At 39.6% G+C, this 27,237-nt stretch overlaps 11 protein-coding genes and 1 pseudogene across 12 annotated transcripts; 8 read left to right on the top strand and 4 right to left on the bottom strand. All coding sequences in view use genetic code 12, as the record gives it.

Moving 5' to 3' along the window:
* Positions 1 to 171: 171 nt before the first annotated feature.
* KGF57_000501 (uncharacterized protein) lies at positions 172 to 675 on the top strand (the record flags this gene model as incomplete). Its single annotated transcript, XM_051754578.1, has 1 exon — positions 172 to 675. The coding sequence occupies one exon, from the start codon at positions 172 to 174 to the stop codon at positions 673 to 675; it is 504 nt and encodes a 167-aa protein (XP_051610962.1).
* Positions 676 to 1,123: 448 nt separating this feature from the next.
* On the top strand, positions 1,124 to 1,885 carry PMM1 (phosphomannomutase; the record flags this gene model as incomplete). The annotated part of the gene is made up of 1 exon (XM_051754567.1): positions 1,124 to 1,885. One exon carries the CDS (start codon positions 1,124 to 1,126, stop codon positions 1,883 to 1,885), a length of 762 nt encoding a protein of 253 aa, XP_051610961.1.
* Positions 1,886 to 1,925: 40 nt separating this feature from the next.
* On the bottom strand, positions 1,926 to 3,863 carry KGF57_000499 (uncharacterized protein; the record flags this gene model as incomplete). Its single annotated transcript, XM_051754554.1, has 1 exon — positions 1,926 to 3,863. The coding sequence occupies one exon, from the start codon at positions 3,861 to 3,863 to the stop codon at positions 1,926 to 1,928; it is 1,938 nt and encodes a 645-aa protein (XP_051610960.1).
* A 157-nt stretch (positions 3,864 to 4,020) lies between these two features.
* Positions 4,021 to 4,641, top strand: KGF57_000498 (uncharacterized protein; the record flags this gene model as incomplete). The annotated part of the gene is made up of 1 exon (XM_051754543.1): positions 4,021 to 4,641. The coding sequence occupies one exon, from the start codon at positions 4,021 to 4,023 to the stop codon at positions 4,639 to 4,641; it is 621 nt and encodes a 206-aa protein (XP_051610959.1).
* Positions 4,642 to 4,815: 174 nt separating this feature from the next.
* KGF57_000497 lies at positions 4,816 to 8,294 on the top strand (annotated as a pseudogene). The gene is made up of 2 exons: positions 4,816 to 5,480; positions 6,623 to 8,294. Coding segments are annotated over exons 1-2 (2,337 nt in total).
* Positions 8,295 to 8,634: 340 nt separating this feature from the next.
* KGF57_000496 (uncharacterized protein) lies at positions 8,635 to 11,097 on the top strand (the record flags this gene model as incomplete). The annotated part of the gene is made up of 1 exon (XM_051754522.1): positions 8,635 to 11,097. The coding sequence occupies one exon, from the start codon at positions 8,635 to 8,637 to the stop codon at positions 11,095 to 11,097; it is 2,463 nt and encodes an 820-aa protein (XP_051610958.1).
* A 141-nt stretch (positions 11,098 to 11,238) lies between these two features.
* On the top strand, positions 11,239 to 12,225 carry KGF57_000495 (uncharacterized protein; the record flags this gene model as incomplete). Its single annotated transcript, XM_051754511.1, has 1 exon — positions 11,239 to 12,225. The coding sequence occupies one exon, from the start codon at positions 11,239 to 11,241 to the stop codon at positions 12,223 to 12,225; it is 987 nt and encodes a 328-aa protein (XP_051610957.1).
* A 231-nt stretch (positions 12,226 to 12,456) lies between these two features.
* On the bottom strand, positions 12,457 to 13,386 carry KGF57_000494 (uncharacterized protein; the record flags this gene model as incomplete). Its single annotated transcript, XM_051754500.1, has 1 exon — positions 12,457 to 13,386. The coding sequence occupies one exon, from the start codon at positions 13,384 to 13,386 to the stop codon at positions 12,457 to 12,459; it is 930 nt and encodes a 309-aa protein (XP_051610956.1).
* A 1,341-nt stretch (positions 13,387 to 14,727) lies between these two features.
* KGF57_000493 (uncharacterized protein) lies at positions 14,728 to 15,969 on the bottom strand (the record flags this gene model as incomplete). Its single annotated transcript, XM_051754489.1, has 1 exon — positions 14,728 to 15,969. One exon carries the CDS (start codon positions 15,967 to 15,969, stop codon positions 14,728 to 14,730), a length of 1,242 nt encoding a protein of 413 aa, XP_051610955.1.
* A 153-nt stretch (positions 15,970 to 16,122) lies between these two features.
* On the bottom strand, positions 16,123 to 17,613 carry FRS2 (phenylalanine--tRNA ligase subunit alpha; the record flags this gene model as incomplete). Its single annotated transcript, XM_051754478.1, has 1 exon — positions 16,123 to 17,613. The coding sequence occupies one exon, from the start codon at positions 17,611 to 17,613 to the stop codon at positions 16,123 to 16,125; it is 1,491 nt and encodes a 496-aa protein (XP_051610954.1).
* A 3,007-nt stretch (positions 17,614 to 20,620) lies between these two features.
* On the top strand, positions 20,621 to 23,305 carry KGF57_000491 (uncharacterized protein; the record flags this gene model as incomplete). Its single annotated transcript, XM_051754467.1, has 1 exon — positions 20,621 to 23,305. One exon carries the CDS (start codon positions 20,621 to 20,623, stop codon positions 23,303 to 23,305), a length of 2,685 nt encoding a protein of 894 aa, XP_051610953.1.
* A 1,066-nt stretch (positions 23,306 to 24,371) lies between these two features.
* KGF57_000490 (uncharacterized protein) lies at positions 24,372 to 27,143 on the top strand (the record flags this gene model as incomplete). The annotated part of the gene is made up of 1 exon (XM_051754456.1): positions 24,372 to 27,143. The coding sequence occupies one exon, from the start codon at positions 24,372 to 24,374 to the stop codon at positions 27,141 to 27,143; it is 2,772 nt and encodes a 923-aa protein (XP_051610952.1).
* Positions 27,144 to 27,237: the final 94 nt, after the last annotated feature.

The raw sequence follows: 27,237 nt of genomic DNA, 5'->3' as shown, positions 1-27,237 counted from the left end.
TTGCTTCAGCGACGATCGAGTGGAACTATTAGTGAACTCTCTTTTGCACGGACCATCTAGCAAGAATCTGTTTGCTTAAGCTACCCATTACTTCGCCGCCCCCCAATTCCCCTTCCCCCAGATCTTCACTTCGAAGCACAAAGCAAGGAAAAGATCATATCTTGCAAGCTAATGTCCAACACAGATCGTTCATTGAATGGCGATGGCCTGACGTCATCGCCTTCTGATGAAAGAAATGGCGCTTCATTAGTTCAAAATATTGGTCCTATACAAGACAATGAGCCTTGGAACGACTTGTCTTCACCAGAGCCCGAGGCGTCCTTGCTGTTTTCAGGCTTGAGCAATCGATCACGAACACAAGTACAAGAAGCCAACAATCGTCAAGATGTCACCAGTACTGCGACCAGTTTGCGTGAAACAGATCAAGGATTCCAAACGAAGGAGGTTCCAGAATGGCAGAAATCAGCAACCAAAACTTTGGTATTCGTTGGATATACAATCACTACAGTGTTGTTCTCAGTTATAATATATTTGCATTCCCTTCTAGTCAGATGCAGTTATGATGAAGAAACGTCAACAACATTATTAGATGGGGTGTTTAGAGCGCAAGAGAAAGCGATTGATGATTATCATAGAAGGCACCGTCTACAGTCTGAAGCAGAAGACGAAATTTGAGTCGGGCAACTTGTGACTTGCAATTTATAGAGGTCGAGTATATAACTAATAACGGTCAATTGTGAACGTGAATTAATATCGATAGATTCGCAGCTGAGACAGCCGTAGATTCACTTTTGTGAAAAATTGACCGCGTGTGCTACGTGAGTGCCACGTTTGAGTATTTCCTCATAAATTCTTCAATTCGTGTCCAGTGTGCAAGGGGTTACTGAAAGTCAATCCCAACACGTATGCTGAATTTGCTTCAATTGAGACTGCTGCGTTGTTTCTCCTTCCAAAGGTTGTCAATACAAAGCCACCATTGAGTAGTAGCCCAATTCAATTTTGGGAGATGTTCTCTCTGGTTTCAACAACAAAACCAAAAAAAAAAAAAATAAAAAATTGATTACGTGTATCGCTCTTTTCTTCCACATTCAACCCTCAACAAAACACACATTCTTAATTAGCTATGTCCTTTAAAGATAGAGAAGACCCTTCCACTTTGGTTTTATTTGACGTTGATGGAACATTGACTCCAGCCAGATTGTCAGTTTCTGACGAAATGTTAAAGACTTTGGCTGAATTGAGAAAGAAGGTTGTCATTGGCTTTGTCGGTGGTTCAGATTTGGCCAAACAAGTTGAACAGTTGGGCCCAAATGTATTGGAAAACTTTGATTACTGCTTCAGTGAAAACGGTTTGACTGCTTATAAATTGGGTAAGAAAATGGCTTCCCAATCATTCATTGGCTGGCTAGGTGAAGAGAAGTACAACAAGCTTGTCAAGTTTTTTTTGAGATACTTGTCTGACATCGATATCCCAATCAGAACCGGTACCTTTATTGAATTCAGAAACGGTATGGTCAACATTTCCCCTGTTGGTAGAAATGCGTCAACTGCTCAAAGAAACGATTTTGAAGCTTACGACAAGATCCACCACGTTAGAGAAAAATTGGTTGACGCTTTGAGAGAAGAGTTCAAAGACTACGGTTTGACTTACTCCATTGGTGGACAAATCTCTTTCGATGTTTTCCCAACCGGATGGGACAAGACTTACTGTTTGCAACACGTCACAGACGAACATTTCAAGACAATTCACTTTTTTGGTGACAAAACTTACAAAGGTGGTAACGACTACGAAATTTACCATGATCCAAGAATCACTGGACATGCTGTTAACTCGCCAGCTGATACCATTAGAATTTTGGATGAGCTTTTCCACTTGAAGCAATAAATACACTTTATAGAAGATTTGTTTTATATACACGATTAGACTACTGCTTGGTTCTGTAATAAATAATTGAGGAATCTTCTCCGGCTTTGATCACTTGTTCGATGTTAGTCTTGCCGATTTTATAGTTGTCGAGTAACTGCAATCTTTGTGTGTTCATGTCGTTGATAGATTTCGCAAGGTTTAACTTGTCGTTGCCATCTTGGGGCTCTAGTAATCTAGGTAATCTAGTGGGCTTGCAGGCTTTGACTTTTTTACCATTTCCAAATTGGCCAAACTGGTTGGACCCAAAAGCCAAAACGTCTTTGGAAGATCCACCATTGTTCAACACAACAAACACGTGCGCATTACCAACACTCACATCTTTAATATTGATGTTCTTTACTGAATTTGCTTCTTCGTCAAATTCCTTTAACCCAATTACCGATTTGACAATTTCAGGGTAAGAGCAAACTTGAAGATACCTGCCACTACCCAATTGACCATTGAGTCCGTTTCCCATACTCAAAATTGCATTTTGATCCATGTATTTCAATACAATGTAGCTGCTCTCATTTGAAGCCAAGACCCTTGTCACCTCAAAATCAGACTCCTTTACTGCTTTTCCAAAAATGTTTCTGCATATTCTCTTATAGTCACTCTTGTCCAAGACTTTTCTGGGGACTGGCTCCATTTTTATAGTGTTGGAATTTGCGCATTGACCAGAGGTATTGTCACCCCAAGTCCATACACAGTCATACTCGTCTGACACAATATTGAAGTAGTCACCGCTGGCAATGTCGGTAAACTTTCTTGAAACGATCCTTTTTTGGTTTCCGTCCTTCACCACCTCATTATTCAACAAAGTCATTTCAATGGGTTTGTTAACCGGAATGTCTCTTTTCTCAAATGGTGAATACTGAGGCCCATACTGTCCCAAATTCTTTGGTGATCTAGAAGAGTTCACAACAAAGATTTGTCCCTCTTTGTTGCGAAATAGTAAATGGTCATGTCCTGAAGCAAACTGAACAACATTTTTGGCGTCAATTTTATTGTACGATTGCGACTTTAGCAACCCCAACCAGTTACGTTTGAGCATGGGTAAAAATCCCTTAGCTGCCTTTCTTGGGGTGTAAACTAGTTCCTCTTGACCGGTTAGGTAGTAGACATAATCAGCAGTGGCGGTGATTTTATTCACCAGGAAGGGAAATTTCACCTCCTTCAAATTCAGCTGACCTTTTCTCCATTCATAAACTTTACCTTTATCTGTTACTGCAATAATGCGACCTTTTTCAACAAAGGCATCTTTCAAGAGCATTCCGTCAAATGCCGGTATTCTGAGAGGAATCTTGGCATTGTCTCCAAATTGATAAACACCTGGGACTGCTTTGGAATCTTTCATGTGTGCGATATTTCCATCACCCAATTCTTTCTCCAATTTTTCGAGCAAGTGTCTGGAGCTTCTTACGTTCTTGTTGGTCACTTCAGGTACGTCATCTTTGATATCCTTATAGGTGTAGTTCATCAAAAGTCGATTTTTTATCGACTCGTAGTTCATGAATACCTGATGCGCAGAAACAACACCAACTAATGCCAAAACACCATAAAGAACACCCCTCATTCTCTCATTAAACTCGTGACGCTTTTTCTGGTTCTTTTGTTTCGAGATGAATTCCTGGTGAAGTTGATGTAAAGTCTCTCGATATTCATATGACCCTGGCTTGAGCTTGGTGAGACGTGGATCATTTTCAATAACTTCATTGATATCTATAGTGTCATCATTAGAGTTCCGTTTGGTATATTCTTTGGGTTGTGATTTGTCATCGAGATCCTTCAATGAATCAAAATTATATCCATATGAATAGTTGGTTTTGTTCTTGTTGAATTCTTCTATATCAGAAAACTTGTTTTTGTTTGAATTCAACCTCTTGAAATATGCTAACCGACCCGACCTCGCTGAAAGTATGCGAAGCTGATGAATGTGAGGTTTGGGTAACAACATACCTGTGCCGTGTGTGTACTGGAGGGGATGATGTATTTTTGCATAATCAGAAAAAATAAAAATAAATCTCTGAAGTTCACAGCAAACCACACATACATACACACACACACACACTCACACACTCACACACTCACACACTCACTTAGCAACACCAACCATGAACCTTCTTGCAAGACACCACACAAGCCTCTTTTTTTGTGCACAACCCTTTACCCCCATACGATGCATATCGTCCATTACAAAGTTTGACACCAGGAAATTTGTCCAAACATTGCAAGAAAAAGGCGGATTTGATCCTAAGCAAGCTGAAGCCGCCGTTTCCGTTGTCAATGGTGCCATCAATGATGGGATCTATTCCATCACAAACAACTTAGTCACGAAAGAAACCCTTTCGTCAATAGCATACCAACAGAAAGTAGATTTTGCAAAATTGAAAGGTGAGTTGCAAACAATGGATAAATCCGAGTTCACGACATTGAAGAAGGAACAAGAGAAATTGAGAACAGACTTGACAAACTTGAAGAACAGATTGAAGGAAGAGATAACAAAGAACCAAGCCAGTGTTAGACTAGACTTGAACTTGGAGAAAGGTCGAATCAGGGAAGAGAGCTCAATTAACGAGTTGAAGATTGAGGATACATTTAGTAGAATAGACGAAGAAGTGGCAAATATGCAGCTGCAAATTAAATCGGTTAAGACGCAGGTTTTGCAATGGTTAATGGGTGTTAGCACTGGTACTTTGGCTGTTCTCTTGGCCGTTGGAAGATTTTTATACTAGATATAGTTCAATAAACCGAACACTAAAGATAAAAAGAACGCGAGAGCAAATCAAGGGGAAGAAGACAAGAACAACAACAACAACAACAACAACAACAAAAAAAAAATTCATTCCGTGGTGAATGTAACAACAAACTGGATTCGTTTTGCAAAAGGACATACACGCAATTGAGATATGAACTCACTTTACAACCATGGGTTAAAGCAAACCCAGACAATAACGAAGGATCTTGCAGAATTTGAAAAGAACTTGTCAACGTCACCGTTGTCTTTGCAAGGTGCAATCACAACCTCAATCACTGCGTTTAAAAAGACCATAAAAGAATATCACGATTTGCTAGAGAAAAATCCGACAGATTCATCCTTTGCTAAGCATGAAGGTAGAATTAGCAAGTTCAACCAAGACTTGGACAATTTCACCACCAAATTCGACAACTTGAAAAAACAGAGGGATATCTCTTTACAAGAAGCTGATAGACAAGAGTTACTCGGAAGAAGACACATCAATACAGCAGCGTCCCAACAAAGTGATAATCCATATGATCCAAGCCAACAACAACAACAACAACAACAACAGCAGCAGCAGCAGCAGCACCTTCGTCAAACAATGTCACAAAGGGAGGGGCTCTACAATGAAAATCAAGCTCTTGCGCGGGGCTCAGAACAACTTGACCGAATATTAGAAATGGGACAGCAAGCTTTTGAGGATATCGTGGAGCAAAATGAAACCTTGCGAAAAGTTCAGGCTAAATTTGAGGAGGGGCTAATTACCTTAGGGGTTAGCCAAGGAACTATTCGAAGCGTAGAGCGCAGGGCCAAGCAAGATAAGTGGTTATTTTGGTTCTGTGTAGTGGTAATGTTGGTTACCTTTTACTATATAATCAAGTTTTTCAGATAAGAAGTAATAAAAAGATCATCACTACAAAGTGAGGTTGTCCGTGGAGTTGTAGAGGTTACTGATTTCAGCAAGTGGGGAAGTCCTGAAAGGAGTGAAATAGACTATGTACGCTGAGTGGGCTGGGCGGGCTTTACCTGAGAAATAAGCAGCGACGCTTAAATTATTGGCCAGGCCATTGTCCTATCTTGTTCGCCCCACATATGTCGTATTGAGTGTATAATTTTTTTACGATATGTAAGATTGAGTTCACATTGTCTACTTTTTTAATTGCCCCACCTTTTCTGACAAGAAGGATAATGGTTTTTTATTTCCGAAAATTAATACCCCCATGGAGGTGTGGGCTTTGAAATTCTTGAAGATAAACTTGCCAATTAGAGTAAACATGCATCGAAAGCCACTCACTACTAATGACTCGAAGAGGAAGTCGAATGAAAGTTGATTTAAAGGGGAGGGGGAAGGGGGGAGAAGGGCTAGTGGGTTCAGGGTCTATTCTCTCACATCCAGATGAGAAGTGAGTATGTCGTGGGGAGCCTGGTTGCTTTGTGAAAACGGTCTAGTGGACAATCGATTCTTAGAGGATCAAAGACACACGATAGGCTATGTAAATGGGTCGTTAACATGGTTTCCTAATTAGGAATGCTCGTTAAGTGACAAAAATGTTGCAAACTACAAGCTACCTGCTGAAAAATTAAATTTTATTGCCTATTTGGGCAATATTGGTCTCACCAAACGAGAGACACAAAACCCAAAACTTTCTCGATCATGAGAAGTCCAACTCAGATAGACACCACGTTAGGGAACAAGATCATGTATGTGTCTCCAATACTGTCATTTATTTATAAGTCAGAAGTGATCTGCTTTTCCAATCCCCAAACCTGTAGTTCTTTTTTTTTTTATTTTTTCTATCTCAACGTCGCCCATACATTTTAGTATCAGTTCATCGATTGAGTTGGCTATTTTGCAACAAGCTTGAAACGCTGATTCATTACTTTGCAAACTAGGGAAACTACACATAAAAAGCCCCAATAATTACTTTGAGTAATATAGACTAATAAAGCATACCCCATCCATTACCCAAAAGGAGATTTCAAATGAAGTTAAGGCTTGTTGCAGCAGCTCTTGCCGCCATTAGCATCACAGAGGCCGCTCCCATAAAGCGAGGTATTCTAGATGACTTATTTGGATTAGATGACTCCACCACAACGACCGCATTACCGGCTGCTCAAGCAACAGTCCCGGCAACAGTCCCAGCAGCAGCAGCAGCAGCCACTACCAATGCTCCTGTCCTTGCTGCGGTAACCACTCCAACTGCAACCACATCAAGCTCAGGTGGCTTCTGGGCAAATTTATTTGACAGTTTCGGAAGGGGCTCGGCCACCACAGCAGCGGCTCAAGCAGCGGCTCAAGCAACAACTCAAGCCATTGCACAAGCTGCTACGCCGGTAGCCACGACACCACCATCAGCAGCGGCCACATCTTCGTCAAGAGGGTTTTTTGCAGATCTCTTTGATGACTTTTTTGGAGCAAGAACGACGGCTCAAGCTACAAATCCGGCAGCTGCAGCTGCTTTAGCTGCCACATCTACAACTCCTGCCGCTCAAACACCTGCTGCTGTTGCCGCTGCCCAACCCACCACAACAACCTCACCAAGTAGTTCGAGTGGTAATCCCTCAGAAAATTTATTTGCGTTTTTATTAGGTAGAAGCTCAGCTGCATCACTGCCAACTGCAGTGATCCAGTCTGCAGCCTCCTCAGGAAGCCCAGTTGGAGGCTCAAGTAATGGTCTTTTTGGAAATGGAGGTGCTTCCAGCTCATTGAACTTGGGTGCTTCTTCACAAGCATCAGCTTCGGCAATTGTTACAAATACATTCCAAGGGGGTTCGCCAGGAAAATACACAGGATCCATCAATACTGCTACTGCTACTGCTTCCAACGGGGGAAGTTCTGCGGGTGCAACAGCGGCAGCTGGTTCTAAGGGAATCACCTACTCTCCCTATACCAAGTCTGACCAATGCAAATCGGCTTCCGAAGTTGCCGATGATCTTTCGAAATTGAGTGATTACGAACTCATCAGACTCTACAGCACAGATTGTTCAGGAATTGAAAATGTATTGGCTGCAATTAACTCCAACCAACAACTTTATTTAGGTTTGTGGAATATTGACACCCAGTCGGTGCAAAATGGCTTGTCCGAAATCAAAAGTGCAATCTCAACCAGCTCAAGAGGATGGAGCCTGGTTCACACTATTGCTGTTGGAAACGAGCGTGTTAATGCAGGTGCGGCTACAGTCTCACAAATGCAACAGGCAGTAGATACGGCTAGACAATGGTTGAAATCAAATGCTGCTGACTATAGTGGGTACGTTGTTACGGTTGATACTTTAGTTGCTTATGTTTCCAACCCACAGCTATGCGAAATGTCAGATTACTTGGCAGTAAACTCGCACCCATATTGGGACGGTGGTGTCCAACCAAGCAATTCTGGACCTTGGTTGGAGCAACAAATTGCCAATTTACAGAGCGTTTGTGGCACTTCGAAAGATGTTCTTATCACTGAGACCGGTTGGCCAACACAAGGAGACGCTTATGGATCTTGTGTTCCATCAGTAGCAAACCAAGTTGCAGCTGTCAATTCGATCACAAACACTCTAGGTTCAAAGGTCATTATGTTTACGATGTACAACGACTATTGGAAAGATCCGGGTCCATACAATGTTGAGCAGCATTGGGGGCTTTATGGAGATCCATCAGAGTAAACACAAAACTGATTATCACTGCCCTTGATACCAAAATCCTATCCGATGTGTCTTTTTTTTTCAGTTCTAAATTATATTAGTATAGTCAATAAAAGAAAGTTACTCAAGTAAAGTAGTACATGGTCTCTGGTGGAGTGGAGTGGAAGTCGTGTCTGGCTGAATTGAGGTGCGCTACCGTATTTGATCAACAGGCGAGAAATGAGTGAGAAGAAAAAATAAAAATTAAAAAAAAAAAAAAAGGGCAGGAAATGTACACACACACTCACACTCACACAAGTAGAATTGACAAACAGAAGCACTTTTTCTACCGATCAAACACTAAGACGCAGTAACTTCAGATATGTCCGAAAAGGAAAGAAAGAAGCTTCTGACAAAACTCAATGTGTTGTTTGAAGAAATTTACAACCTACAAAGTGATAGTCAATTTGTCTACCTATGGTTTCAAACATTACCCAAAAGAACTGGTACAGATTACTATAAAATCATCCAAAGACCACTTTCTCTTCATGCTGTTGGAAGGAAAATAAAGCAATCCGCGTACGAGGACCCTCAGGAGTTCGTCAACGATCTAGGCTTGATCACCTGGAACGCGAGGTACTATAATCTACCCGGATCTGACGTTTACAAAGCAGCGCAGGTATTGGATCAATACATTCGTGATGTTGTTATACCAAAGTTGGGAAATGACAAAGCGGTTCCAAATGGATCCCAATTGGTGTATCCATATTTTGGCGATTTACCTGACGAGAATGGCCAAGATAGTCCCTTACGAAAACCTGTTTATGCAATCAGTCAAAGCCAGCCAGGTTTTGAACAGGAAACCTCACCAATATTGAATACGGACGAACTTGAAATGAGTGTTACTCCACAAGCAGAACCGGCCTCATTGTCAAGGCCCTTGGTGAAAACAACTTTTAACAGAGAGCCTGTTGTGAGTACCCCTAATAGGAACAAATACACCAGGCAACATAATAGTCAAGTGCAGGCTGAGAGTGGTATCAGAAGAGGACGTCCACCTATTATTGACAAGCCATTTGAAACTCGTATCAAGTCCATTTTGAAAGCGTTCAAGAAATTACGTGACAGTCGTGATCGCTTGTTGATTAAGCATTTCGACAAACTTCCAGATAGCAAACTGTATCCTGATTATTATCAAATCGTAAAGGACCCCATAAGTTTGAATGAAATCCGGATCAAAGTGAGAAGTAGAAAGTACAGCAATGTTGACCAATTTATCAATGATTTAGATTTGATGTTTGCCAATTGTCAGCAATATTTTCAACGGGATCCATACAGTGAAGAATTTATGGACTACCAACAATTTAGAAAAGAAGCAAATGTAATTGTTCAGAACGAGTTGAGCAAAAGTGACAAAGAAGTTCTTATGTCCACATCAACTGCAAGTGATGGGGTGTTGCGTTATCCGTTGGAAACTTTGGAGATTGGCGGATATTCTTACAAAGTTGGTGCTTGGGTGTTGATGAAGAACCCAGCTGACCCTGAGAGACCGATTATAGGGCAGATTTTCCGTCTTTGGTCGACGGAAGATGGCAAAAGGTATTGTAACATGTGTTGGTACTATCGCCCTGAACAGACTTGCCACGGTGTTGATCGTTTGTTTTTTCAAAACGAGGTTTGCAAAACAGGTCAGTATCGAGATCACTTGGTTGATGACATTGTCGGACCTTGTTATGTATTATTTTTGACTAGATATCAAAAAGGTGATTTGCCAGAAGGAGTCATACCATCCACTTCCCCCTGGTTCATTTGCGAATTTAGGTATAACGAAAATACTCACGTTTTCAACCGTATCAGAACCTGGAAAGCATGTTTGCCAGATGAAGTCAGAGACGATCCAGAACAGCCATTGATTCCATTGCACGAAAATCGTAAGTTGATCAAATACGAATCACCAATAAAGTCCACATTGGAGCCAGGAGCAAGACTCAATGACCCAATACCTGATCCTATACCTGGTACCTCAAGCTCGCCTCCTATTAGAGGATCAGTGTACATAACGGCGCCAATTCTTAATGACGACTTGGGTCAATACACCACAAGTCCCAACACCGTCCCAATTCCTGATCACGATGACTTGAAGACGGGCAGAAAAGCATACTTGTTTACTCCAATATCGCAGTTGAAAGGCGGCGGTGGTTCCTCTGGTGCGGTATACGCCACTAGTCCCGCTTTGCCACATGGCTCACCAAACCACGAACCCTCGAGGCATACTATGGGACTGATATCCAATTTGCCCTTGGGTAAAAGTGCAATGAGCCCTCCACTTGGTGACGTTACACCATTGGGATCAGATTCGTCTTCCCGTTACCAACCTCAGCAACAAGACGACAAGCCTCAGTTGCCAACCAGCTACAAGTCTTTGCATGATCTGTTGCAAGAGAACAAGAAGATACACGAACAACAATTGCACCAATTTCAACAGCAGCAAAACCAGCAAATTTTCAAGCGTGCTTTGACCCCAACACCATCTAGCATTATCCCCACAGGTACCAACTATTACAATAGTACTCCAGCATTTTCCAATTTGTATGCTGGTGGTATTTTGTCATACGGCATAGACGCTGAAGAACTTGACGATTTGCTGGACTTGGTGAACAAGCGACAAAAGATGAACCCAGAAGAAAAAGGAGAAGAGGAGGAAGAGGAAGAGGAGGTGATCTTTTACCGTGCTCCTCCTGTGCAGCTAGTTGGTAATCGGATTATAACAAACCTGAAGACTGAACTTGGCCACTCAGCTAAATACTTGGCGTGGAAAATCAAAACGGATGCAGGATTAAAGTAGATGTAAATTGTCAACTGACAGTGTGTACTATATATACATATAATTGTAATGCGCGCTAAGCGGAGCTTTCAGAAGGTGTTCTGATTTCAAAAGTTGAGTGAGAAAAAGCATATTGCTTCTTCAGACAACCATTCAAATGTTATGAATAAACAACTTGCTGAATTTCAAGAGCATTTACTCAAATCGAAAAAGATTGTAGCTCTTGTCGGGGCTGGGCTTTCTGCATCCTCTGGTCTCCCTGTGTTTAGAGGGTCTCAAGGAATGTGGAAAAACTACAACTCAATTGACTTGGCAACCCCCGATGCATTTTACATAGATCCCGGTTTAGTATGGCAGTTCTATTCGTGGAGGAGGTATAGCGCTTTACAAGCAAAGCCAAATAAAGGGCATGAAGCGTTGGCCAAGTTGTCCCATATACCGGAATTGAAATACTTGACTATACTGCAAAATGTTGATGGGTTATTAAATCGAAAACGAAATGATGAGCTCGATGATACATATATTCACGATCCAAGGAAATTATATGAGATTCATGGGAGTTTATTTACCTTGAAGTGTACCAGCTTTATGTGTAACCATGTCGAAAGAAACAATTTTCACCAGCCTTTGACTCCGGTATTAGAAGACACAGAGTTTGAGTATTTAAACAAAGGGAAGAAGAGGAGTCGAGAGGATGAGGGCAGTGTGCAGGAGCAAAATATAGATCCGATTGATATCATTAGCAGGCAGGACACTTTTGCGTCGACCTCGTCGTCGCCTCAATTCCAACCAGTGAAAACAATCGACGAAAAGAACTTACCGCGATGTCCAATTTGTGAAGGACTCATGCGTCCTGGAGTTGTATGGTTTGGCGAGTCGCTACCGTTAGACTTGATCACAGGAATAGACAATTTCATTGAGCACGGCGAAGCCCCTGATTTGATATTGGTGATTGGCACAAGTGGGACAGTATACCCTGCTAACAGTTATGTTGAAAGAGTTAAATTGAAAGGAGGGAAAGTGGCCATATTCAATATAGACATTGATGACGATGTGGTGGAAGGCAAAGTTGATAGAGTATGGGGGTTCAAAGGCGACGCGGCAGAGTTGCTACCGCTAGCTTTGGAACCATTGATTGGCAAAATTTGAGAGTGATAAAAACTTGAAATCTTTTTGCAGCATTTGCGGATGTAAGGAGAAATTACAACTTAGAGGATTTTAAATTGTGAAAGGACAACATTTATTATCACTTCATCGTGACGGATTCTGGTGGTACAGGTTTCAACCTTGATCTAGGAGAGCGTGATGTAGTACTGATTGCAAAGTTGATACATGCTTGTGACTAGCTAAAATTTAAGACACAGTTTTGTTCAGTTTTTGCTATGTTTGATCAGGGAAGGGGATTCCTTTCTCCGTCGTTTTGTTGGCACTCTTGTGGAATGGTTTATAAAATGGATTACCCACTTGTATAATTGTTGTTGCACCAGGCGCTGAGGTCTGTCTTGGCTCGTGTTGAGGAGTCTTTACATTCTTCAAAGGACGTGGCAGTTGTTGGGACTGCTTCAACGTGTCGATGGAAGTGATTGTCACCGATGGTTTCAATGGCGGTTTTGAGTAGTGGTGGCTCCCTCGTGATGGCTTGTAAATTTTGCTGGGGGCTTGGTGCATCTTGTTATTAGAAAAGTTATAGGTGAAGATGTCCTTACCGTTAAAACTCTTTGCATACAATGATCCCCTTTTGATAGATGTTGAGCGTTTGTCCTTATATTCATTTGTCTCTGGGTTTTTTCTTCTTTCTTGGAGAGGTCCTGTAGGCATGATATATGCGTCCTCATCCGGCATTTGCAATGGTGACGCCAAGCTCAACGTTTTACCGTGACACCTGCGATTGCATTCTGTGATTGCTTTCGACTGGGAATAGATGCGTACACTTGGCGAGCCTGGTGATCTCACGTTTGTTGCAAAAAATGCATTGTCCACTGTGCAATCTAATTGCGCTTGTTGTGGCTTTGAATTTGAATTAGAGCTAAATAGCCCCCATTCATCATCAAGCGCGTGTATCAAGTTCAAACCGGGGACATGTTCTTGGATCATTGATTCAATGGACTCGATTTGTTCACAATCAATATCAATTTCAGTTATGAGTGAAAGGGCACCGTTATCCAAATCATCCAGAGCGTCCGTAGTATTGTTGGTCACAGTTGAAGGTGCAAGGGAAGAAATAGTTTTTGAATGGGAAAACATCGGCTCAAGGCTAAATATCATATCCAATGAAGTTCCCACTAACTCATCGTTGTTGAGAAGCTCCATGTGGTAAGTTTTCAAATTAGCGGAGTGGTTGTCTCTTTCAAAGCCTCGTTTGGCTCAATAATGGACAACAAGTGTTCCTTTTATACCATCTCCATACTCTTGGTACAGACTCGCCTGTGACCTATGACGTTTTGTGGTATCTGTATGCAAATGTATGCACCTGTCAATATTATTCTTGAGCGCTTTCTTTAAGTGCGAGGAGAAGATCACAATAGCAACAGCCACTTTGATGTTATATTTCCTTGTCAAGGCAGTTTTATGATTGAGCGCTTTAATAAGAATCAGTCTGCTTGTCTGCAATTGGTTACCTGCTTGGTCAAGTAAGCTTCTGAGGCAAATAGTCCTTAATGTCATGATTTCAAACAAAGTTATCCATTATGGAGAAGTTTGCAAATAAAATTTTCAAAACAAAGAGATACAACTAGACCGGTATTGAAAGGGACTGGGTATGTCCATTGTTAGACAGGGGCAGCATCGGGGTCCCTTGGTAATGCATTCTCCGCTTGCCCTGTAGGAATTGTAATTGGGGTTTGGATCTTTTAAAATTTGAAAACTTAGAGAGCAAATATAATACTGGCACTTGAATAATAAATTATCGTTGTTCTTTGAGATTCTTGGGCTTGGATCAACAATTTAGAAAGGCGTTTGGGTTTCCACTTTAGTAGGTATTTAGTAGTCTTAAAAAGCGTGACCTGTTGCGTGCTTTGTTGCTAACGAAGACACATCCGGGTTCCTAGGTTGCATTTGATTCTTAGTATATTTCAAGATAGTACAGGCTGCACATTCAAGAAGCGACTCAAGGCTGGTAAATTCTCGGCAGTGGTGGTGGCATGTTCAAATTGCGAGTTCCAAGCAAATCTAGACCCATAAGTACAGTTCATGCAGGTATCAGATCACGAATTCGAAGAAGATCGCAGCGTTTGGTTGAGATTAGATAATGAACAACTGCTGGACGAGCACACTATGTCATTGAGCCTGCCTCCTATTTTGGTTGAAGCACATCTGCACTTGCACAAAAACTAGTTCTGTCTTAGTAGCACAAAAGTCAACGGAAGTTAGCACAAAAGGCTCAAGTCTCTCTCACGGAACTATGATGACAGCACACCTTTGATTTCTCTCACAAATGCAAATATACACTGGAAGATGAAGCAACTTTCAACTCCGGTCACACTCTCAAAACATACAAAGCATAATACTCTAGGCACGAGTAACTTGATGAAAAGAATGGAGATACATTCAAACGCTAATGTAAAACAGAATATACAATTATGCAGATATCAATGGTCGATAATAAAGGCAACAGCTCTCCCAACGAAACTCACATTATCCCGTCTCAAAGCATCAATTTCGTAATAGTTCCTCGTCAAATTGATCTTGTATTACCCTGTGCTGTGTGGAGTTGGCATCTGGCGGTAATCCAATCTGTACGTTAGCATCAATAAGCAACTGATTGCGGATCCAAAGTTGACGCTTCTCCTTGATCTTTGTCTGCAATTGATTAGACACAATTTTGTTAATTTTCAATCCAGTACGCAATTGGTTTAACAACGAATCGTGCAACTTTTTCAATTGCCACAAGTCGTTTATTTTATCAATGTTTTCCACCTCGTCCAATACTTGGTTCCTTTGTACATACTTTGAGGCTAAATTTCTGGAATCTTGGGATAAATATTGTAAAAGCTTGTTACTACTGATTTCGGGAACGGGCTCATCGGGATGTTCAGTTTGATATTGTTTCTTGGCAATGTTAATTATGTCATTATTAACATCGTAATCGTTGACGAATTTCGTCTCCTCCTCCTCCTCCTCCAGCCTCGAATTCAAAAATTGTTTAATTCTAATGTCGCTCAACCAGTACTGCCTTGCGTCTAGTGGGATATTCTCAATATCTCGCACAGTGAACCCATTTTCTGACTTTGCATCCACCTCCTTCAATATATCAACAAATTCATTGTTGAACCACCACGGCATTTTCAATTCGAAATCTTCGTCAATGATCCTAGCATACTCTTCATCACTCAAGTTTGCCAAATTGAAACCCAAATCCAACTGTCCTCGCTCAGCTTTCTCCTTTAATGAACTCAATTGGTCCTTGACATGATGTAAATCATGAACTCCCTTTACATGTTTCGTTAATGCATCAGATCGCGTAAAGTGTTTCTCACATTCGGGTATAGGACAGAAAAATGGCTTTTCGCCTGTATGTGTACGACAATGAGATATCAAGGAGAATCTGCTAGGTTGCTCGACTCCATATCGTGAGCAATTTTCCCAAAGGCAAATGTTTTTCGGATTCGTTGATGATGCTGGTTGGGTGCCATGGGTAGGTGGTCCAACATGTGTAGCATTTACATGGTTAACTAGATTGGTGAGATTTGCATGCTGCGTCTCATTGCATTCACTCCATCGACATGAAAAGTCCAGAGCTGGCGACATGTGTTTGTTTGTCAGGGGAGTTGTAGTAACCTCTCGCGACAAGGGAGCTTCGTTTTGAGTTTTTGATAGGTTTGCATGCGAGGAACTTCCATCTGCTGACTGTTCAATATCCTTTGGCTCTAGTTTGAGCTCACTGGCAGTTGTCATTTTCTGGTTGGTGACTAAATAGCTGTCCACTTATCGAAACCAGTTGATTTTTTTTTTTTTCTTTTTTGTTTTGTTTCCTTCAACTTCACCACGCACTACAATTTTTCAATGCACAGGTATGTACATTATCACAAATATTTCTATTCTATGACCCTATAACAATTCGTCCAATCTAGCAGCAGGATTGGTTTCAATAAAATCTAGTGAAACTTTGTGTCCCAACAACTCTCTAATGTTTGACACACCGTACTTGATCATTGTTGGTCTTTCCAACGACAATCCCCAACCTAAAACACGCAAATTCTTTGGCAAACCCATGGTTTCCAACATTTCTGGTCTAAACATACCAGAATTACCAATCTCAACCCATTTCTTCAATCCTTTGTGATATGCAAAGATTTCCAATGATGGCTCGGTGTATGGGTTGTAAGCGGCTTTGAATCTCAAGTTATCAACGCCCATCTTGCCAAAGAAATCATCCATGAACCCAATTAAATCACCTAAGGTAATGTCGTATCCCGCAATGACACCTTCAACTTGGTGGAATTCTGCCAAATGAGTAGCATCGACAGCTTCGTTTCTGAAAACACGATCAATAGAGAACAATCTGGTGGGTTTCGGATCCTTGGCTAACTTGTGTAACATGGCTGAAGAAGTAGCAGTGGTGTGTGTCCTTAAAACCATTCTCAATGATTCATCGGCACTCCACGGGTATCTGTAACCAATGGATCCATATTTACCATCTTGATGTACTTGCTTCACATTCTCCCAGAATTGCTTATCTTCTGGAATCTTGGCTTTCACCGGATCTTTCAAGTAAAATGTGTCTTGCAAATCTCTAGCTGGATGTTGTTGAGGGACAAACAATGTATCGAAATTCCAGAATCCGGTCTCGACATACTGGTTCGAGGGCATTTCCGTGAACCCAAGTGAAAAAAAGATTTGTCTAAATTCTTCTCTCACTTTGTTCAATGGATGTAATGCTCCTGATTGTGGGTAAACACCTTCTGAGTTGAAGTTGTATGGTTTGAATTGAGCAGACTTCCAAGAATTGTTTAAAATCATATCGGAAGTGATATCAGTTTCAAGGTTAACAATCTCAAGGGCAAACTTAGGACCTTTTTCAATCTTGTATCCCACAATCTTTGTCAAGGTTATCAATTTTCTCTTTTTCAATTCAGTCAACTCTTTCTTGTCACCTAATGAGCCAGTTTTTTTAATAGTCTTTAACTCTTCTAAAACAGTATCATTAGGTAATTCTTTGACATTTGCAATCAACTTGTCCCCATCCTTGCTCAACCACTTGTTTTTGAAAGCTTTTCCCTGTCCAACAGTCCCTGCTGGACCTAACCTTTCCTTTAAATCAGAAATGGATAAACTGTTCAAGGCTTTCAAAACTTCATCCACAACCTGCACTTCAGGCGTAGCACCAGCCTTGAGATATTCCTCTGCCTCCTTTGTCAATACCCAATGGTCTTGTTCGATTTTAGTGAAATTTACCATTTCCTTGGACCAAAGAGAAGCCAAGTTTGAATGTAAAGTGTTGGCATCAATATCGGTCAATTCAGGAGCCTCAAGAGTGTTTTGAACTACTCCATTGCTCGAGTCCACGAGCTTTAAAAGCTTCAACTGTATATCCGACATGTTTGAGTTGGTGATGCAAGTGAATCTATGATATCCAATACAGAATCGTTTGACTTTTGACTATGATTCACTGAAAAAAAAAAAAAAAGAAAGAAAAAAATTTACTCACGTTTTCATTTTTTTGAACAGTCCGCACGCACATGTGGTTGTAGTTTGATTTACTGGTGATTGAGAGTCTGAAGGAAAATTGAAGGGGACTGGTGGTATAAGGTGAAGCACGGTATTTGAAGTCACTATTTGGCAGACCTGTATGAGGAAGGGGAGCTCTATGACAATCCATTATGCTCTAGTATAATTAGCCCTGAATTCAAGTGATGCAAGATAAGAGAAAAAGTGTTTCAAAATCCTAGCTTGATATTAAGAAAGTTTTTGCAGAATAGATAACCGTAACACTTTAAGCTTTTATTAAACTGCCAATGCGTTGTAACTTTGAACTCCGTGGCTGTGATACTCCGGTTTTTGCAATGACATAAGCGATACGTCATGATCGGAGCAGTGTATTTATATACAGGAAAAAGCGAAAGCGACTATCGAATACCGAGGTGAAACATTTGCCGAAATGTAACTGCAAAAACGTGCACTTGTCCGCAAACTAAAAGGACATTAATCAAAAAAAAGAAAAAAAAAGGGACTATCGGTGTATGATATCATAGTCATTCTGAATCAAACGTCGTGGCGAAGCTGGTAGGTAAAATACAGCCGCATACATTTCTTCATTTGTCTTATTGTTGCCACATCGACAGTTTATTGCTCAATACCAATCCTTTGGTTGAAGTCCGTAAAATCTTGTGTTTCAAGGTACCTTACTCTAGTGTTTGTCAGTGACAGATTGTGTATCTACGCACATTAACAGATTGTATAATCTTTCTGCAAAGGTAGGGACGGAGATCAAAGCAGACTGCTTTCATCTCTCTTTTTTTTTCTGGACTGACCAACCCCTTGATTGGATTTGCTGACCACTGACGTAAGAGAGAGAGAACGGTAGGGGGGGAGAGGGGATTCTCGGCTGTGGTGTTTATGGTTTTGCATAGCAAACTTACGTATGATGTCTCTCTCTCTCTGTCTCTCTTTATTGACGGAAGAAAGTTTTTAAAAAAAAATAAAGAGATGAAGTGGCGGTGGTTGGAGGTTACTTTTGTGTTAAATGACTTTTTCTATTAATAGAGACGTCATTCATTTTTTTTTTGTTTGTTTTTTATTTGCTTTGTTTGTTTTTTCGCAATTGCAGTTTAAGATTTTAAGTTGTTAAGTGCGGATCAAATATTTTACTGGTTTAAAGCCGCACAGTAGCAAACATAAGAACAATATTATACAAACCAACGTTACAACGAATATACACCATAGCAAACAATACACAAAAAATTTAAAGTGTATATGGTATTCACATCTCCTTCTAAGGAAAGAACGAAGAAAAAAATAAAAAAAAAAAAAAGAATAGAAAAATTGAAATCATGGAGTATAAATAGTCATTGAAATTTCTCTCAATAATCCACTTGCTCATTTCCCCTCCTCCCTTCCCTCCCTCTTTCCCTTAAATAAGACCACTTCTTTCTTCGAGACTACTTTTTTGCCCATTCACGTCTCAAGGTCAATTTTAATCATACAATGCCTTTCACTTGTTCAGATATCATTAAGATCATTGCTGCTATCATCTTACCACCTCTTGGTGTGTTTTTGGAAACCGGTTGCGATAGCTCCTTCCTCATTTCCATCCTTTTGACCATTCTTGGTTATATTCCAGGTATCATTTACGCATTGTACGTCATTCTAAGGTATTGATGTTGAGCAGGGTGGTTGAAAAGGCAAACAAAGTGCGCTGAGATGAGTTTACACGCAGAATTGTCGTTGCCGTCATGCGATGTCAAGTAAATGTGGAAAGTTTAGGATGGTTTTACTGAGTCGCACTTTTATTCAATTTTCTATGCCAAAGGTTTGGTAACTTTTATTTAGGTTGTGCACTTGTATTAGAATATAATGAATCAGTCCTATGTTGCCCACAAATATCGATTTTGTAGTCCATTCAAGACCTGTGAAAATTATGCGTCCCGATTAGCATCCCATAGATCCAGTCCCCCACCCCACGATGCTTCAAGCTCGGTTAGCAATTGATCTCCTCTGGTGGACTTAGTGCCGTATTTTATGCACACTGTCACCATTCACCCTTGAATCAGAGTTGCGTAGATGTCGTCACTTAGAAACGACACGACATGGGATTCTTAGCTTAATGCGACATTATTTCAATTACACGCTTGGTAATGTATTGAAAGATCGTGTTCGGGATATCTTTGCAAAATAAAAGGTTTGTAGCTTTTTTTTACTCAATTTGAGTTTGTTTGTTTTTTTTTTTCGTAGCAAACTGTTGCAGTAAGGTGAAAGTAAATCTGAAAGATGACACAGTACACTGAACATAGATCTTACTTTCCCTTACCAAAGACAAACAGCAATAAGCGGCCTAGTCCTTTTTTCTGTGTAGTATGCCAGTATCAGAGTCAAGCGTTACCCATATTCCATTGTGTTCCTATAAAACACGGTTAAACCTATCCAAATCTTGCTGTCAATTTCTGGCACTGAAGCAGAATAGAATTCATTGCTCTCTCTCTCTCTCTCTCTTTCTTCCTACTGAGATTAGTTGGTCATAGTCTCTACTTCAGAGCAATGGTGCACGGAGAGTCCATCTCACACTTTAATTGCTATTTGTGCCCTTAACAGATGCACGTATGTATTCTTAAAAAGCACTCGAGTAGAGATCTTGTGTGAGTGTCCCACTACAAAAAAAAAAAAAAAGAAATAAAAGAAAAGAAGAATGCAAGATTTTTTTTTTTTTATTTTATTGTTAATTTTATTATTTTTTTTTTTATTTTGCTTCTTCTTTTATCTAGCACTGTTTCATAGACATATCTTCAACTTTTTCTTTTCAAACTTTTAACAAACGACTAACTGTAATACTGTTCTATATCCGTTCCCACCTTCACCTTCCTTACACACCTACGTTCGTTAATCAAATAATATGCTACCCAGAAACTCATTACCCGCTTTGAGTCGGCTCCCTTCAGTAGGAAGGCTACTGAGTGCGAAAATCATCAAATTCGTATTAACAATAGTGGTGATATTCAACATCATCTTCATAACCACCCAGCTATTCGATGGCAGCAAGTCCTCACGAAAGAAGAAGCCATTTGTGTCAAAGATAACTCTACCGAAGTTTTCATCGAGTAACAAGAACTCCAATGCAAATACATTGAAACCGGCGCCTAATCATAAACAAGGTTTTCATCAAGGGTTGGGAGGCGCTTCCTTAGACGATATACCCAAGATTATAGAGGTGAAAAATGCAGACATAAGTTTCCAAAATAAATTGCAGCCGGAGTCCAAGCAACTATATCTGGTATCCGATAAACCATACAATGAGTTGGATGATGATGAAAAGATTTTGTACAAATTAAACCAAGTGACCAAAAACAAGGACAAATACTGGTTGGGTCATACTGAACTAACTGACTACGAAATCAAAATCAATGTCAAGGATTTTTTGCCTGAAAATTGGATCGATAAGCCAGTTTTATTTTACGATCCAAGATTCACGTTGTCGTTATATCTTTCAGAAATACGTAATCAATACTTGACGCAAAACTCAGAAGGCTTACCTGAAAACAACAATGGAAAGATTGTCTTACCATTTGCCTGGTCAGATTGGGTCGATTTGACAATGTTGAACCAAGAATTGGTCAAACCAGAAAACAAGAGGAAAACTTGTGAGTACATGAAGGCTACTCATCATATACCTACTAAAATCCGTGATTACTGCATCAACAATGTTGATATTAGTGGGAAGGAGTTGGATGAGATGAAACTTCCTCTGACTGATTATGTCCCTGGTTTTGCCGTTAAGAAATCGCCGACTAATAAAGCATCGAATGAGGTACGGATGTTGGAAGGCAAGTCGCATCTCCTCACTTATGCAGCTAACCCTTTAGCTATTGTGTTTTTGTCTCGGGATGGAGTTTATGAAACGAAAATAGATCAAAAGCAACGTATTGTTGAGGGCAAGTTGTTTGAAAATTATCTCAATCGAAACAATATCACTCGTGATCAGGATGAACCAATTATATTGAACCCAGTAAAGGAGTTTTACCTACTACGTAAACAAATAAAACCAATAGTGCTAGATGTGGTAGAGGATGAGTATGGCTTATTTGCTAAATCAAAAGACACTTTTTCTCCATCAACTTCAAGAGAGATTTCTCTTCCTCAACTGGCATTTGATTATCAACAAGATGAGATTGATGCTCAAATCAAACATTATGAGAATAGATTGCAAATGTTGCATGATTTAACCACAAATGAGCTCAAATTCAACCAACAAGCGATTGATCAAGTTCGATTAGACAGGAGTGACAAATTATACTATGATGGATTGAAATTTGCCAATAAGTATGCGTTGAAAAAGGAACCGACTCATTTCCGTATGGCAAGATTGAATTTTGGTAATGAAGAGAATGATCATGATGCAGGATGGCATTACGAATGGAGGTTTTTCAATGGAGCTTTACGGTATTTGAAAAGTGGATGGACAGAAGAAGAGTTGTTGATTAGAGAAAAAGTATTGTTGGATAGAATTTTGAGAAACTGGTTTAAATTTGCTAGTGTCAAGGGTCTTGTGTCTTGGATTGCTCATGGTCCGCTCTTGTCGTGGTATTGGGATGGATTATTGTTTCCATTTGATGAAGATATTGATATACAAATGCCAGCTAAAGAATTGGCTCGATTTTGTAAATCGTATAATCAGACATTGGTGGTTGAGGATATTAGTGAAGGGTTTGGCAAATATTTTATTGAATGTTCGTCATTTATCCATCATCGTGGTAAGTCGTACAAGGAGAATCATATTGATGCACGGTTTATTGATATCGATACTGGATCGTATATTGATATTACTGGGTTGGGAGTTAGTGATGAACCAGTGCCAGAAAGGTATACTGAATTGATTGAACAGAATGAGTTGGAAGGTAAAGCTAAGCAAGTTTACAATTGCCGGTTCCCACATTTCTATTCTCATGATGAAATATCACCATTGAGGTACACGATGTTGGGGGGAGTGCCGGTGTATGTGCCTAATCAAATAGAAACTATCCTTCAACAGGAATACGCCAAGGGGTTGAGTAGTTACAACTATGATGGATTCTTTTTCGTTGATGCTCTAAATCTTTGGATCCATTATAGTAAATTGGAGTTTTTGTTTCCAAAGAAGGAGATATACAAGAACAGCAATAGCAAGAACAACAACAACAACAACAACAACAAGAAGAAGCAGAAGCAAAAGCAGAAACAGAAACAGAAACAGAAACAGAACCAACTCCAACACCTCAACGTGCCTCGATTCACTGAATTGGTGCAAAACATTACACAAGCACAAGTGGTTGAATTATTGGAGAAACATGAAGATATCTTGTTGGAGTACTATCTTACTAAGAATGCCACTGATTTACATAAATTGGAATTGACTCACATGTTTAATTTAACGAATGGTAAAGAAACTAAGATGGCTGATGTGAAGGGGATGAAACCATCAGAAGAAATTTCTCAAGATGAAGAATATCATAAATTGACTTCACGGTTCAAATTTCAAGTACCATTTAGACGGTCATTATTCAATTATGAAATGATTGATCGACCTAGACATCATCATGATTAGAAAGAATAGATAAAGATGTATAATATATTTAATAGACAGTTTTTATTAAACAAAATAGAATTAGTACAATTCTTTTGAGAAGAAATATCGTAAAGTCACAAGGTCTGTCAAGTTAGTAGGTTTGTATGTTGATGCAATAGTTTCTGCTACTGCTACTTGTGCTTAATGCATGATACGCGCAACAGTAGTCGCGGCTAGCAATTGCAATTCCGCGTTCCGGAAGAAGTCACACGACCTTTGAGAGAGAGAGAGAGAAAAAGAAATTAAAGAAATAAACAAAGTAGCAAAGCAGTTTAAGAAAAAATTGTTACACAATAAGAAGAGGCACAGTTTCTTTTAAAAAAAAAATAAAAGAAAAAGTAGTAATAGTAGTAGTAGTAACAGTCGTAACAGTAGTAACAGTAGTAGTAGTAGTAACAGTAGTATATTCCTAGGAATAGCAATAGTAGCAGTTAGTATACAGTAAAATAATTAATAGAAAATAGAGTGAGAGAAAGTAGGAACAATAAATATAATTCTCTATATCTATACACCGGAGTTAATATTCATCATCATCATCATCATCATCATCAATTTTTTTTTTTTAACAACCACAACACAACACAATCTCATCTTGTTTATCCCTTCAAATAACTACTACTACTACTACTACTACTACTACTAAGGACTACTCATCGAAGTATATTGAAGATCTTTCCTTTTGGAGACACTTCACTCACAGTCGAAAGTAGTAAGAAAAAAAAAAGACTAAGCACTAAGAGAAGACTCCTCTCTCTTATCGCTATTTAATCCACTAACAAAGAGAGAGAAAGAGAGAGAAAGAGAGAAAGAGAGAAAACTTATCTATAAGCCCAAGATTGCCGAAGGAAAAAGTTTGAAAAAATTAAAAATTAAAAATAAAAAATTAAAAATTAAAAATAAAAATAAAAAAACCATAAAGAAAACATCAGGGAAAGCATATCCAGGCTTATTACTGAACAGCTGCACACTTTCCACTTTGCATTGCCATCCTCATAAGTATACCTCAACCACACACACACACACACACTAATAGCATTTTTACACAATGACTAATATTGGAGTACTACGGAATGTGTTTCTCGTCATTTTGTTTATAAACGTTTTCCATTTTGTAAAGGTGTTTCGACTAGAGGAGGAAAAACTTAGACAACTAGCTATAGCACACGCGTCGTCAATAGACTACACTACTGACGACCAGGTCCAGTATGACAAAAACAAAGATTATCACTTGTTGGAACCAAAACAGAAAATATCGTACCTATTAAATAAAGTACATCAAAATCAAGATAATCGTTATTGGCTAGCTGATACCTCGGTAGAAAATCCATCCGTTTTAATCAACCCACATGCTTACCTACCGCCAAGAACATACAACTATGTTGATACTTGGCAGAACAAGTCAGAACTATACTACGAGCCAAGGTTTACTCTTGCAATATACTTGGATGAATTAAAACATCAGCTCAAATTGTATAACCCCAATAATGAACGGCTGAAGGACCATTTGATACGAATGCCCTTTGCCTGGTCAGACTGGGTTGATTTGACTATGTTGAATGAAGAAATTCTAAAACCAATAAACGCACGAAGAACATGCGAGTCACTACAAGAGCGTGCAAATAAAAGGACAAAATACCCCAAGTGGTGTAAGAATTTGGTTGATTTGGATGACGAGGAAATCGAAGAAATTGGATTGTCAAGAGAAGATATGCCCGGATTTATCGTTCGTAGCTCCCCCATGAATAAAGCTCATCACAAGGAGGTTATGCTTCAAGGAAAAGGGCACTTGTTAACATCACAAGAAAACCCAATTGCAATGATCTTCCTAACTAAAGATGGAACTTATGAGACTCAGTTAATGGACCAGCGGCAGAGATTGGTGCGTACTGATTTATTCGAAAAGTATTTGAAAAGAAGAAATTTGGACCCTGAATCCGATTTGGAAGAGATTGAAATGAACCCACAGACAGAGTTTAATTCATTACTTGAAACTGTGCCTGCTAGACCACTAAATCGGGAAGATGACATATATCAGATGAGACAGATTACGAGACAAAAGAATTCAACCGCTTCACGAGAGTTACATCTCGATAAGGATGCATTTCATTATAAACAAGAGGCCATTGATGAGCAAATTAGTGACTATGAAGTTAGATTGAGCAAAATCCAGGAATCAGTAACCAATGAGTTGAGATATGATCCCGTAGTAATTGAAGAGAATCGATTGAACCGGCATGAAATTAATCATTACAATGGATTGAAAACTGCCAACAAATACCCAGTTGCCAAAGAACCAACTTATTACAAACTTGCCACTTTGAAAAAAGACAAGAGTAATAGTGATGCTGGATGGCATTATGAATGGAGGTTTTTCAATGGAGCACTCAGATACATCAAGGACGATACATGGACTACTCAACAGTTGGAAGTAAGGGAACAAATCATTCTTGACAGACTTTTGAGAAATTGGTTTAGATTTGCAGAGGAAAAAGGGATCATCTCATGGATTGCCCATGGTCCACTTTTGTCTTGGTATTGGGACGGATTGATGTTTCCGTATGATCTTGATATTGATATCCAAATGCCTAGCTCGGAATTGAACAGATTATCAGCCAACTACAATATGACTTTAGTTATTGAAGATATCAGTGAGGGCTATGGCAAATATCTTATTGATTGCTCTACATTTCTACATCATAGGGACATGGCGGTAAAAGATAATCATATTGATGCTAGGTTTATTGATATTGATAGTGGTACTTATATTGATATAACTGGAATTGGTATCAACAATGAGCAACCGCCACCAGAATATGATGGCTATATCAGAAACAAGCAACGCAAAAAGGAGTCTGTTGAATTATACATGGATAGAAGAAAGCACTGGTTGAATTTTGAAAAAATCAGCCCCTTGCATTACTCAATGATTGGTGGAGTTCCCGTGTACGTTCCTAACGATATTATGTCTATGCTCAACAACGAATACTCGGGTGGAACTAGATCATACTATTATGGAGGATATTATTATGTGCCATGTTTAAGATTGTGGTTACAAGTGGACAAGATCAAACCAATTTTCAAACCTGAGCAATACGAAGCAAAGACCAAAGTGCGTGAACGGGAAAAGTTGACTGAGTTGATCAAAAATCTCGACGATGAAGGTAAATTAAGGCTTTTGGAAATGCATGAGGATGTGTTGATTGAATATTACCTCACTCATAAATTGACTGCTTTGCATGAAATTGAAAAAAAGTATATGCTTGATCACACTTTACAACAGCTGATGTTCAATTTACTGGGAAATGTTGATTATCATCAATTAACGTCGAGGTTTAAAATGGGATCTGCGTTGAGAAAGAGCTTGTTTGATTTTGAATACTTTGAGAGGTTCAAACACATGGGCAAAGAGGAAAGTCAAGGTGAATATCTTGAAGATGACGACGGTATTGACCATACGTTAAAGAGTTATTTGCATTCTGTACCCACCCTGGATAAGGGCATCAATGGCAAACTTCAACGTAAAGTCAAGGATGTGAAAGTTCCCGAGACTGGAGATCTGGATGGCGATGATGGTGATGAGAGGCTCGACGTTTTTGACAAGGATGATACAGTAGATGTTAATGAGGATGATGATGATGATAATGATGATGATGATGATGCTTCACAAATGGCCGATAGTGAAGGAAGCGAAAGAGTAGGTGAGCATATTCAAATTGGTAGAGTTTCTTTGAAGTTGCCAGCTAGTGCTGTAAAGGTTAATGAATCACCAAAGGAAGGTTCCCTGGAAGATAAAGAAGGAATATCTGATTCCACATAAAATGAAGTGTATGATCCTTTGTTTGATCATGAAAATGATGTAACATTATACAAATGTCAGTGTACGAAATGGATATAGGTAACACCCCCCCCCC

This window comes from Candida theae (genome assembly GCF_024610275.1).
Source record: "Candida theae strain CBS 12239 chromosome Unknown scaffold16, whole genome shotgun sequence".
Classification (NCBI taxonomy): Eukaryota; Fungi; Ascomycota; class Pichiomycetes; order Serinales; family Debaryomycetaceae; genus Lodderomyces; species Lodderomyces theae.
This window is presented reverse-complemented; position numbering and strand designations above follow the sequence as displayed.